Consider the following 14,139-nt stretch of genomic DNA (forward strand, 5'->3'; position numbering starts at 1 on the left):
TAGACACAGCCTTCTCCAGGTCCTCAGACACTAGCTGGCGATCCATTACAGGATGTCTGTCACCTCACTGAGCCCCTATTGCAGGTTAGGGGTCACATCCACTTGAATGTCCTTCATATGACGAACCTCCTACAGAGCAAATGAGAAAAACATGATATATTAGGATTTATGTTAGTAGCAATAGAATATGGAAATTTTATCTCAACGCTACCTACAGCTAACATATTTATGTATGTGATCTATGTAAATAAATAAATATATCACAGCTGTCAAACTGTGAAGGACTATAGGTGGAGGCCTACCCATTTCCCAGGAGCATTGTAAAACGTGGATTTGGGTACAGTGTTTATTTCCCCCTAATATCTTTGAAGATTACACCTAAAATAATTAGGCCTACTTCTTTCTAATGCTGATCTGAGACCATTAGGGTTAATCATTACAGATATAAATGCAATATATGGAGTAGAAAAGATTGCCTGCCCACCAACTTGATAAGAATCAACATATGTTCTACATGGTCTATTTCTATCTGAACGTAACAACTCAATCAAGCTTGTTAATTGATCGTTAAGCCATGTTTGTCATATATAAGCCTCATACAGGCCATGGGAAGACATTACCTGTTGATAACACAGACTATTTTCATCATCATGGGAGGTGTGAGAGAATTGCTGCTCGTTGTGATGACTGTGGGGGTTGTCAAAGGTTGGTTCACTAATGTTTAAGGGATTTGTTTGGTAAATATGCTTAACTTTATAAGTTGGGTATTAATATTTGACTGTCTGTAACTTCCGCGTTGGTCATCTTTTATTCTTCACTGCTATTAATATATGTAGCTATTTTGTGTGAACTCAACTTCTGTCAACACTTTCTCCTCAGTTTCTTGTTACCCTGTTGGAAAGTCCCAGAAGCAAGATCAAGTCTCTCTGCAGAGGAGACTTGGAGGTAAGTGTTTCTTTCCGCAACCCTTCTAGCTATGTTCTTTGTCACTGTCTATGGTGCTGCTGTGTTTGACACTCATTCAACAGCATAGAGTAACTCAGTCTAAATAATGTTGTCAAACCTTAACCTACATTTTTCAGAGCTGTCATCAAATGACGTCTCCATTGTGCATGCCCTGGCCTTGCTCCGATCCATAGGGTCTGACGCTAAACAAGCCAGAGAAGGTACGGCCTGAAACATATACTTTGAAAACTGTTGGGTTCATGTTGCTCAAAATTCGATTAGCAATTTGGCCTAGACCGTGTAGAACAGATGTGTTGCTGTAGAATACCCAACTGTTCCTTTTGTTTTTTCTCAAGAGTATTTAGAGACCAATGAAGTAGAATCCCAAGCTTCTCCAAACCATGGTAGCTCTCCGGCAAATGATGACCTGTCCTCTGAGGAGAAGCTGAGGCGCATGTCCTCGGACGCCACCTCTGAAGCTGCGACCGGCCCGTCTGGCGACGACGCCACCTCTGAAGCTGCGACCGGCCCGTCTGGCGACGACGCCACCTCTGAAGCTGCGACCGGCCCGTCTGGCGACGACGCCACCTCTGAAGCTGCGACCGGCCCGTCTGGCGACGACGCCACCTCTGAAGCTGCGACCGGCCCGTCTGGCGACGACGCCACCTCTGAAGCTGCGACCGGCCCGTCTGGCGACGACGCCACCTCTGAAGCTGCGACCGGCCCGTCTGGCGACGACGCCACCTCTGAAGCTGCGACCGGCCCGTCTGGCGACGACGACACCTCTGAAGCTGCGACCGGCCCGTCTGGCGACGACGACACCTCTGAAGCTGCGACCGGCCCGTCTGGCGACGACGCCACCTCTGAAGCTGCGACCGGCCCGTCTGGCGACGACGCCACCTCTGAAGCTGCGACCGGCCCGTCTGGCGACGACGCCACCTCTGAAGCTGCGACCGGCCCGTCTGGCGACGACGCCACCTCTGAAGCTGCGACCGGCCCGTCTGGCGACGACGCCACCTCTGAAGCTGCGACCGGCCCGTCTGGCGACGACGCCACCTCTGAAGCTGCGACCGGCCCGTCTGGCGACGACGCCACCTCTGAAGCTGCGACCGGCCCGTCTGGCGACGACGCCACCTCTGAAGCTGCGACCGGCCCGTCTGGCGACGACGCCACCTCTGAAGCTGCGACCGGCCCGTCTGGCGACGACGCCACCTCTGAAGCTGCGACCGGCCCGTCTGGCGACGACGCCACCTCTGAAGCTGCGACCGGCCCGTCTGGCGACGACGCCACCTCTGAAGCTGCGACCGGCCCGTCTGGCGACGACGCCACCTCTGAAGCTGCGACCGGCCCGTCTGGCGACGACGCCACCTCTGAAGCTGCGACCGGCCCGTCTGGCGACGACGCCACCTCTGAAGCTGCGACCGGCCCGTCTGGCGACGACGCCACCTCTGAAGCTGCGACCGGCCCGTCTGGCGACGACGCCACCTCTGAAGCTGCGACCGGCCCGTCTGGCGACGACGCCACCTCTGAAGCTGCGACCGGCCCGTCTGGCGACGACGCCACCTCTGAAGCTGCGACCGGCCCGTCTGGCGACGACGCCACCTCTGAAGCTGCGACCGGCCCGTCTGGCGACGACGCCACCTCTGAAGCTGCGACCGGCCCGTCTGGCGACGACGCCACCTCTGAAGCTGCGACCGGCCCGTCTGGCGACGACGCCACCTCTGAAGCTGCGACCGGCCCGTCTGGCGACGACGCCACCTCTGAAGCTGCGACCGGCCCGTCTGGCGACGACGCCACCTCTGAAGCTGCGACCGGCCCGTCTGGCGACGACGCCACCTCTGAAGCTGCGACCGGCCCGTCTGGCGACGACGCCACCTCTGAAGCTGCGACCGGCCCGTCTGGCGACGACGCCACCTCTGAAGCTGCGACCGGCCCGTCTGGCGACGACGCCACCTCTGAAGCTGCGACCGGCCCGTCTGGCGACGACGCCACCTCTGAAGCTGCGACCGGCCCGTCTGGCGACGACGCCACCTCTGAAGCTGCGACCGGCCCGTCTGGCGACGACGCCACCTCTGAAGCTGCGACCGGCCCGTCTGGCGACGACGCCACCTCTGAAGCTGCGACCGGCCCGTCTGGCGACGACGCCACCTCTGAAGCTGCGACCGGCCCGTCTGGCGACGACGCCACCTCTGAAGCTGCGACCGGCCCGTCTGGCGACGACGCCACCTCTGAAGCTGCGACCGGCCCGTCTGGCGACGACGCCACCTCTGAAGCTGCGACCGGCCCGTCTGGCGACGACGCCACCTCTGAAGCTGCGACCGGCCCGTCTGGCGACGACGCCACCTCTGAAGCTGCGACCGGCCCGTCTGGCGACGACGCCACCTCTGAAGCTGCGACCGGCCCGTCTGGCGACGACGCCACCTCTGAAGCTGCGACCGGCCCGTCTGGCGACGACGCCACCTCTGAAGCTGCGACCGGCCCGTCTGGCGACGACGCCACCTCTGGAGCTGCGACCGGCCCGTCTGGCGACGACGCCACCTCTGAAGCTGCGACCGGCCCGTCTGGCGACGACGCCACCTCTGGAGCTGCGACCGGCCCGTCTGGCGACGACGCCACCTCTGAAGCTGCGACCGGCCCGTCTGGCGACGACGCCACCTCTGAAGCTGCGACCGGCCCGTCTGGCGACGACGCCACCTCTGAAGCTGCGACCGGCCCGTCCGGCGACGACGCCATGGATATCTGACGTGGGACATGCAAGAGTTCATGGGTACTCTAGTCCAGTGTGTAACTGCATTTGCTTGTTTTGGCTCAATTAAACATTAACTGTAATACTTGTGTCCTCTGTATTGTTTTGGTGGTTCCTACTTGGAGTTGAGGTGTATGACCTGACTTGAGTAACTGGGGTGATGGCAACATTTATTTTGCATTATATCCATGCGCCAGCAATATTACTCAGACCCCTGTGTTTTAAATTACCAATTGACTTAAGCTACATGTGCTCAGTGTTGGTCCATTTATGCTAGTAGCATCACATGATACCTCAACAGCATTTTGACGCCATTTCCGGTCACAACTTGCAGACTTGTTTACGTGTTGCGGTGTTTTGTTGCCTACTTTGCTACATGACAACTTTACGGTTTTTACTTTTTAATTACCGTTTATATTTTTGGTTTTTCCCTCAATTTTTTCACTCGTGTCAGGGTTGCGTCAATTCGAATCTGGTATCAGGATAAATATCACAATGAGGCTTTTATTAGCTAAGCAATAAGTGGTAAATGCAATTTTCGTATATATGTCCCACCTCGCAGGGCAAAACAGAACTGACTTGTTCCTGACAAAGATATTTAATATACTCTGACAGTTCCTGCTTCCGAGCCGGCCTGTCAGAGTAGACTGGGCGTGGTTTAGACTCACCCAGCCTATCGTTGATTGTTGGCGCAGAGGCTGGTCCCAGCCCCTTAAGCGCTTCAGCGGTCAGTCGTTGTAGCTGTGTAGAATATGCAGTTATCAGGCACCTGGCTCCTGTTATCTAACAAAAGACTGTTCTGAATGTGCCCCCCCCCCAACTCATTGCACAGTTCTGTATTTTTCCATCATGAGAAAGGCCCATGGCCCTGAAACTGAACAATGGTTCAAGTCAGCTATGTTGCATAACACATACATACATCCACACAAGCCAACAGCAGATAATATTAAATCACATATGGTAACGGGCTATAGTGCATAACACAGAATCCTCATACTCCGGACGCTTTATCTGGACATGGTTCGTCAGGACCTCCAACAGCCGAAGCTAAGTAGTAACATTAACATGATGCCTTCTAATTGCAGTCGCTGTACTCATACAGGAGAACGATCGCCTTACGGTGAGGATAGCTGTGCTACAAGCCCAGCTTCAGACGCAATCGTTAGGCAAGGGTAATTTCAGTGTAGGAAAGGATGAAACAGCGTCTGTGCCACCAGTAAGTACAGATAGTAACGTTAGTATAAATCCCCTCGCACGGTCCCCGCAGCCGGACAACTTTCTCACGGTTTCTGGAGAGAAATGCTGTAGGAATGCTCAACCGGTGTCGCTCATTCAGCCGACAAACTTCAACCGGTTTTCCCCATTAAGCAGCGAGTCGGAGTCAAAGGCCGAGCCTTCTCTTGTCTCTACTCCTCCCGTTACGGGGTCAGAGACGCCGAAGCTTCCCACCATTAGCTCTGACAAATTGAAAACTCTAGTCATTGGCGACTCCATTACCCGCAGTATTAGACTTAAAACGAATAATCAGCCGACATGTCTCTGGACCTACTCACTGTCACAGTCATACTCTGGACCTAGTTTTGTCCCATGGAATAAATGTTGTGGATCTTAATGTTTTCCCTCATAATCCTGGACTATCGGACCACCATTTTATTACGTTTGCAATTGCAACAAATAATCTGCTCAGACCCCAACCAAGGAACATCAAAAGTCGTGCTATAAATTCACAGACAACACAAAGATTCCTTGATGTCCTTCCAGACTCCCTCTGTCTACCCAAGGACGCCAGAGGACAAAAATCAGTTAACCACCTAACTGAGGAACTCAATTTAACCTTGCGCAATACCCTAGATGCAGTTGCACCCCTAAAAACTAAAAACATTTCTCATAAGAAACTAGCTCCCTGGTATACAGAAAATACCCGAGCTCTGAAGCAAGCTTCCAGAAAATTGGAACGGAAATGGCGCCACACCAAACTGGAAGTCTTCCGACTAGCTTGGAAAGACAGTACCGTGCAGTATCGAAGAGCCCTTGCTGCTGCTCGATCATCCTATTTTTCCAACTTAATTGAGGAAAATAAGAACAATCCGAAATTCGTTTTTGATACTGTCGCAAAGCTAACTAAAAAGCAGCATTCCCCAAGAGAGGATGGCTTTCACCTCAGCAGTAATAAATTCATGAACTTCTTTGAGGAAAAGATGATTATTACAAAGTAAATTACGGACTCCTCTTTAAATCTGCGTATTCCTTCAAAGCTCAGTTGTCCTGAGTCTGCACAACTCTGCCAGGACCTAGGATCAAGAGAGACACTCAAGTGTTTTAGTACTATATCCCTTGACACAATGATGAAAATAATCATGGCCTCTAAACCTTCAAGCTCCATACTGGACCCTATTCCAACTAAACTACTGAAAGAGCTGTTTCCTGTGCTTGGCCCTCCTATGTTGAACATAATAAACGGCTCTCTATCCACCGGATGTGTACCAAACTCACTAAAAGTGGCAGTAATAAAGCCTCTCTTGAAAAAGCCAAACCTTGACCCAGAAAATATAAAAAACTATCGGCCTATATCGAATCTTCCATTCCTCTCAAAATGTTTAGAAAAGGCTGTTGCGCAGCCTCTGCCTTCCTCGTCAGAGGAGGAGATAGAAGAAAACTGTTACAGTCTCTGTGAATGGTTTGTCCTCTGACAAATCAACTGTAAATGTCGATGTTCCTCAAGGTTCCGTTTTAGGACCACTATTGATTTTCACTATATATTTTACCTCTTGGGGATGTCATTCGAAAACATAATGTTAACTTTCACTGCTATGCGGATGACACACAGCTGAACATTTCAATGAAACATGGTGAAGCCCCAAAATTGCCCTCGCTAGAAGCATGTGTTTCAGACATAAGGAAGTGGATGGCTGCAAACGTTCTACTTTTAAACTCGGACAAAACAGAGATGCTTGTTCTAGGTCCCAAGAAACAAAGAGATCTTCTGTTGAATCTGACAATTAATCTTAATGGCTGTACAGTCGTCTCAAATAAAACTGTGAAGGCCCTCGGCGTTACTCTGGACCCTGATCTCTCTTTTGAAGAACATATCAAGACTGTTTCAAGGACAGCTTTTTTCCATCTACGTAACATTGCAAAAATCAAACTTTCTGTCCAAAAATGATGCAGAAAAATGTATCCATGCTTTTGTCACTTCTAGGTTAGACTACTGCAATGCTCTTACTTTCCGGCTACCCGGATAAAGCACTAAATAAACTTCAGTTAGTGCTAAATACGGCTGCTAGAATCCTGACTAGAACCCCAAAAATATATCATATTACTCCAGTGCTAGCCTCCCTACACTGGCTTCCTGTCAAGGCAAGGGCTGATTTCAAGGTTTTACTGCTAACCTACAAAGCATTACATGGGCTTGCTCGTACCTATCTCTCTGATTTGGTCCTGCCGTACATACCTACACGTACGCTACGGTCACAAGACGCAGGCCTCCTAATTGCTTCTTCCACATCTTTTGGTCCCTGTCTGTTTTGCTCTCAGTGAAGTGCTACTATCCCCTTGGACTACAGGTTATTGCCGTCATAAGGTGTGCGTCTGTCTGTTGGCCGGACACTTTCTACCGTTTAGGACCTTTGTGGGTAAAGGTAAAGATGGGGTATAGCAGCAGAAGTTCCTCTGAAGTCCAGTATCTGCTGGAAGGGAACCTGGTGGTACGAGAGGATGAGTGTGGGCCTGTTGTGCTTCCCCCTATCCCTCCCTCTTCTCTCTCACTGTCTGAAAAACGTAAAACGTGGATTTGGGTACAGTGTTTATTTCCCCCTAATATCTTTGAAGATTACACCTAAAATAATTAGGAATACTTCTTTCTACTGCTGATCTGAGACCATTAGGGTTAATCATTACAGATATAAATGCAATATATGGAGTAGAAAAGATTGCCTGCCCACCAACTTGATAAGAATCAACATATGTTCTACATGGTCTATTTCTATCTGAACGTAACAACTCAATCAAGCTTGTTAATTGATCGTTAAGCCATGTTTGTCAGGTAAACTAAGGTCATTAGTGGCCTATATAAGCCTCATACAGGCCATGGGAAGACATTACCTGTTGATAACACAGACTATTTTCATCATCATGGGAGGTGTGAGAGAATTGCTGCTCGTTGTGATGACTGTGGGGGTTGTCAAAGGTTGGTTCACTAATGTTTAAGGGATTTGTTTGGTAAATATGCTTAACTTTATAAGTTGGGTATTAATATTTGACTGTCTGTATCTTCCGCGTTGGTCATCTTTTATTCTTCACTGCTATTAATATATGTAGCTATTTTGTGTGAACTCAACTTCTGTCAACACTTTCTCCTCAGTTTCTTGTTACCCTGTTGGAAAGTCCCAGAAGCAAGATCAAGTCTCTCTGCAGAGGAGACTTGGAGGTAAGTGTTTCTTTCCGCAACCCTTCTAGCTATGTTCTTTGTCACTGTCTATGGTGCTGCTGTGTTTGACACTCATTCAACAGCATAGAGTAACTCAGTCTAAATAATGTTGTCAAACCTTAACCTACATTTTTCAGAGCTGTCATCAAATGACGTCTCCATTGTGCATGCCCTGGCCTTGCTCCGATCCATAGGGTCTGACGCTAAACAAGCCAGAGAAGGTACGGCCTGAAACATATACTTTGAAAACTGTTGGGTTCATGTTGCTCAAAATTCGATTAGCAATTTGGCCTAGACCGTGTAGAACAGATGTGTTGCTGTAGAATACCCAACTGTTCCTTTTGTTTTTTCTCAAGAGTATTTAGAGACCAATGAAGTAGAATCCCAAGCTTCTCCAAACCATGGTAGCTCTCCGGCAAATGATGCCCTGTCCTCTGAGGAGAAGCTGAGGCGCGTGTCCTCGGACGACGACGCCACCTCTGAAGCTGCGACCGGCCCGTCTGGCGACGACGCCACCTCTGAAGCTGCGACCGGCCCGTCTGGCGACGACGCCACCTCTGAAGCTGCGACCGGCCCGTCTGGCGACGACGCCACCTCTGAAGCTGCGACCGGCCCGTCTGGCGACGACGCCACCTCTGAAGCTGCGACCGGCCCGTCTGGCGACGACGCCACCTCTGAAGCTGCGACCGGCCCGTCTGGCGACGACGCCACCTCTGAAGCTGCGACCGGCCCGTCTGGCGACGACGCCACCTCTGAAGCTGCGACCGGCCCGTCTGGCGACGACGCCACCTCTGAAGCTGCGACCGGCCCGTCTGGCGACGACGCCACCTCTGAAGCTGCGACCGGCCCGTCTGGCGACGACGCCACCTCTGAAGCTGCGACCGGCCCGTCTGGCGACGACGCCACCTCTGAAGCTGCGACCGGCCCGTCTGGCGACGACGCCACCTCTGAAGCTGCGACCGGCCCGTCTGGCGACGACGCCACCTCTGAAGCTGCGACCGGCCCGTCTGGCGACGACGCCACCTCTGAAGCTGCGACCGGCCCGTCTGGCGACGACGCCACCTCTGAAGCTGCGACCGGCCCGTCTGGCGACGACGCCACCTCTGAAGCTGCGACCGGCCCGTCTGGCGACGACGCCACCTCTGAAGCTGCGACCGGCCCGTCTGGCGACGACGCCACCTCTGAAGCTGCGACCGGCCCGTCTGGCGACGACGCCACCTCTGAAGCTGCGACCGGCCCGTCTGGCGACGACGCCACCTCTGAAGCTGCGACCGGCCCGTCTGGCGACGACGCCACCTCTGAAGCTGCGACCGGCCCGTCTGGCGACGACGCCACCTCTGAAGCTGCGACCGGCCCGTCTGGCGACGACGCCACCTCTGAAGCTGCGACCGGCCCGTCTGGCGACGACGCCACCTCTGAAGCTGCGACCGGCCCGTCTGGCGACGACGCCACCTCTGAAGCTGCGACCGGCCCGTCTGGCGACGACGCCACCTCTGAAGCTGCGACCGGCCCGTCTGGCGACGACGCCACCTCTGAAGCTGCGACCGGCCCGTCTGGCGACGACGCCACCTCTGAAGCTGCGACCGGCCCGTCTGGCGACGACGCCACCTCTGAAGCTGCGACCGGCCCGTCCGGCGACGACGCCATGGATATCTGACGTGGGACATGCAAGAGTTCATGGGTACTCTAGTCCAGTGTGTAACTGCATTTGCTTGTTTTGGCTCAATTAAACATTAACTGTAATACTTGTGTCCTCTGTATTGTTTTGGTGGTTCCTACTTGGAGTTGAGGTGTATGACCTGACTTGAGTAACTGGGGTGATGGCAACATTTATTTTGCATTATATCCATGCGCCAGCAATATTACTCAGACCCCTGTGTTTTAAATTACCAATTGACTTAAGCTACATGTGCTCAGTGTTGGTCCATTTATGCTAGTAGCATCACATGATACCTCAACAGCATTTTGACGCCATTTCCGGTCACAACTTGCAGACTTGTTGCGGTGTTTTGTTGCCTACTTTGCTACATGACAACTTTACGGTTTTTACTTTTTAATTACCGTTTATATTTTTGGTTTTTCCCTCAATTTTTTCACTCGTGTCAGGGTTGCGTCAATTCGAATCTGGTATCAGGATAAATATCACAATGAGGCTTTTATTAGCTAAGCAATAAGTGGTAAATGCAATTTTCGTATATATGGGCTCTGTCCCACCTCGCAGGGCAAAACAGAACTGACTTGTTCCTGACAAAGATATTTAATATACTCTGACAGTTCCTGCTTCCGAGCCGGCCTGTCAGAGTAGACTGGGCGTGGTTTAGACTCACCCAGCCTATCGTTGATTGTTGGCGCAGAGGCTGGTCCCAGCCCCTTAAGCGCTTCAGCGGTCAGTCGTTGTAGCTGTGTAGAATATGCAGTTATCAGGCACCTGGCTCCTGTTATCTAACAAAAGACTGTTCTGAATGTGCCCCCCCCCCAACTCATTGCACAGTTCTGTATTTTTCCATCATGAGAAAGGCCCATGGCCCTGAAACTGAACAATGGTTCAAGTCAGCTATGTTGCATAACACATACATACATCCACACAAGCCAACAGCAGATAATATTAAATCACATATGGTAACGGGCTATAGTGCATAACACAGAATCCTCATACTCCGGACGCTTTATCTGGACATGGTTCGTCAGGACCTCCAACAGCCGAAGCTAAGTAGTAACATTAACATGATGCCTTCTAATTGCAGTCGCTGTACTCATACAGGAGAACGATCGCCTTACGGTGAGGATAGCTGTGCTACAAGCCCAGCTTCAGACGCAATCGTTAGGCAAGGGTAATTTCAGTGTAGGAAAGGATGAAACAGCGTCTGTGCCACCAGTAAGTACAGATAGTAACGTTAGTATAAATCCCCTCGCACGGTCCCCGCAGCCGGACAACTTTCTCACGGTTTCTGGAGAGAAATGCTGTAGGAATGCTCAACCGGTGTCGCTCATTCAGCCGACAAACTTCAACCGGTTTTCCCCATTAAGCAGCGAGTCGGAGTCAAAGGCCGAGCCTTCTCTTGTCTCTACTCCTCCCGTTACGGGGTCAGAGACGCCGAAGCTTCCCACCATTAGCTCTGACAAATTGAAAACTCTAGTCATTGGCGACTCCATTACCCGCAGTATTAGACTTAAAACGAATAATCAGCCGACATGTCTCTGGACCTACTCACTGTCACAGTCATACTCTGGACCTAGTTTTGTCCCATGGAATAAATGTTGTGGATCTTAATGTTTTCCCTCATAATCCTGGACTATCGGACCACCATTTTATTACGTTTGCAATTGCAACAAATAATCTGCTCAGACCCCAACCAAGGAACATCAAAAGTCGTGCTATAAATTCACAGACAACACAAAGATTCCTTGATGTCCTTCCAGACTCCCTCTGTCTACCCAAGGACGCCAGAGGACAAAAATCAGTTAACCACCTAACTGAGGAACTCAATTTAACCTTGCGCAATACCCTAGATGCAGTTGCACCCCTAAAAACTAAAAACATTTCTCATAAGAAACTAGCTCCCTGGTATACAGAAAATACCCGAGCTCTGAAGCAAGCTTCCAGAAAATTGGAACGGAAATGGCGCCACACCAAACTGGAAGTCTTCCGACTAGCTTGGAAAGACAGTACCGTGCAGTATCGAAGAGCCCTTGCTGCTGCTCGATCATCCTATTTTTCCAACTTAATTGAGGAAAATAAGAACAATCCGAAATTCGTTTTTGATACTGTCGCAAAGCTAACTAAAAAGCAGCATTCCCCAAGAGAGGATGGCTTTCACCTCAGCAGTAATAAATTCATGAACTTCTTTGAGGAAAAGATGATTATTACAAAGTAAATTACGGACTCCTCTTTAAATCTGCGTATTCCTTCAAAGCTCAGTTGTCCTGAGTCTGCACAACTCTGCCAGGACCTAGGATCAAGAGAGACACTCAAGTGTTTTAGTACTATATCCCTTGACACAATGATGAAAATAATCATGGCCTCTAAACCTTCAAGCTCCATACTGGACCCTATTCCAACTAAACTACTGAAAGAGCTGTTTCCTGTGCTTGGCCCTCCTATGTTGAACATAATAAACGGCTCTCTATCCACCGGATGTGTACCAAACTCACTAAAAGTGGCAGTAATAAAGCCTCTCTTGAAAAAGCCAAACCTTGACCCAGAAAATATAAAAAACTATCGGCCTATATCGAATCTTCCATTCCTCTCAAAATGTTTAGAAAAGGCTGTTGCGCAGCCTCTGCCTTCCTCGTCAGAGGAGGAGATAGAAGAAAACTGTTACAGTCTCTGTGAATGGTTTGTCCTCTGACAAATCAACTGTAAATTTCGATGTTCCTCAAGGTTCCGTTTTAGGACCACTATTGATTTTCACTATATATTTTACCTCTTGGGGATGTCATTCGAAAACATAATGTTAACTTTCACTGCTATGCGGATGACACACAGCTGAACATTTCAATGAAACATGGTGAAGCCCCAAAATTGCCCTCGCTAGAAGCATGTGTTTCAGACATAAGGAAGTGGATGGCTGCAAACGTTCTACTTTTAAACTCGGACAAAACAGAGATGCTTGTTCTAGGTCCCAAGAAACAAAGAGATCTTCTGTTGAATCTGACAATTAATCTTAATGGCTGTACAGTCGTCTCAAATAAAACTGTGAAGGCCCTCGGCGTTACTCTGGACCCTGATCTCTCTTTTGAAGAACATATCAAGACTGTTTCAAGGACAGCTTTTTTCCATCTACGTAACATTGCAAAAATCAAACTTTCTGTCCAAAAATGATGCAGAAAAATGTATCCATGCTTTTGTCACTTCTAGGTTAGACTACTGCAATGCTCTTACTTTCCGGCTACCCGGATAAAGCACTAAATAAACTTCAGTTAGTGCTAAATACGGCTGCTAGAATCCTGACTAGAACCCCAAAAATATATCATATTACTCCAGTGCTAGCCTCCCTACACTGGCTTCCTGTCAAGGCAAGGGCTGATTTCAAGGTTTTACTGCTAACCTACAAAGCATTACATGGGCTTGCTCGTACCTATCTCTCTGATTTGGTCCTGCCGTACATACCTACACGTACGCTACGGTCACAAGACGCAGGCCTCCTAATTGCTTCTTCCACATCTTTTGGTCCCTGTCTGTTTTGCTCTCAGTGAAGTGCTACTATCCCCTTGGACTACAGGTTATTGCCGTCATAAGGTGTGCGTCTGTCTGTTGGCCGGACACTTTCTACCGTTTAGGACCTTTGTGGGTAAAGGTAAAGATGGGGTATAGCAGCAGAAGTTCCTCTGAAGTCCAGTATCTGCTGGAAGGGAACCTGGTGGTACGAGAGGATGAGTGTGGGCCTGTTGTGCTTCCCCCTATCCCTCCCTCTTCTCTCTCACTGTCTGAAAAACGTAAAACGTGGATTTGGGTACAGTGTTTATTTCCCCCTAATATCTTTGAAGATTACACCTAAAATAATTAGGAATACTTCTTTCTACTGCTGATCTGAGACCATTAGGGTTAATCATTACAGATATAAATGCAATATATGGAGTAGAAAAGATTGCCTGCCCACCAACTTGATAAGAATCAACATATGTTCTACATGGTCTATTTCTATCTGAACGTAACAACTCAATCAAGCTTGTTAATTGATCGTTAAGCCATGTTTGTCAGGTAAACTAAGGTCATTAGTGGCCTATATAAGCCTCATACAGGCCATGGGAAGACATTACCTGTTGATAACACAGACTATTTTCATCATCATGGGAGGTGTGAGAGAATTGCTGCTCGTTGTGATGACTGTGGGGGTTGTCAAAGGTTGGTTCACTAATGTTTAAGGGATTTGTTTGGTAAATATGCTTAACTTTATAAGTTGGGTATTAATATTTGACTGTCTGTATCTTCCGCGTTGGTCATCTTTTATTCTTCACTGCTATTAATATATGTAGCTATTTTGTGTGAACTCAACTTCTGTCAACACTTTCTCCTCAGTTT

At 49.6% G+C, this 14,139-nt stretch overlaps 1 protein-coding gene across 1 annotated transcript in view; it reads left to right on the plus strand.

Annotated features, from left to right (window-relative positions):
• The first annotated feature begins 326 nt into the window (after nt 1–326).
• The window catches only part of LOC149984817 (uncharacterized), a 30,512-nt gene continuing 16,699 nt past the window's right edge, over nt 327–14,139 (plus strand). The window contains exons 1-4 of the mRNA XM_090185848.1: nt 327–705; nt 880–945; nt 1,083–1,166; nt 1,302–2,993. Coding sequence (XP_090041974.1) covers nt 606–705; nt 880–945; nt 1,083–1,166; nt 1,302–2,993 — 1,942 coding nt within the window. The 5' untranslated portion in view covers nt 327–605. The remainder of the gene's footprint in view (nt 706–879; nt 946–1,082; nt 1,167–1,301; nt 2,994–14,139) is intronic.

This window comes from Oncorhynchus mykiss, chromosome 2 (genome assembly GCF_057628025.1).
Source record: "Oncorhynchus mykiss isolate SJ-2025 chromosome 2, ASM5762802v1, whole genome shotgun sequence".
In the NCBI taxonomy this organism is placed as follows: domain Eukaryota; kingdom Metazoa; phylum Chordata; class Actinopteri; order Salmoniformes; family Salmonidae; genus Oncorhynchus; species Oncorhynchus mykiss.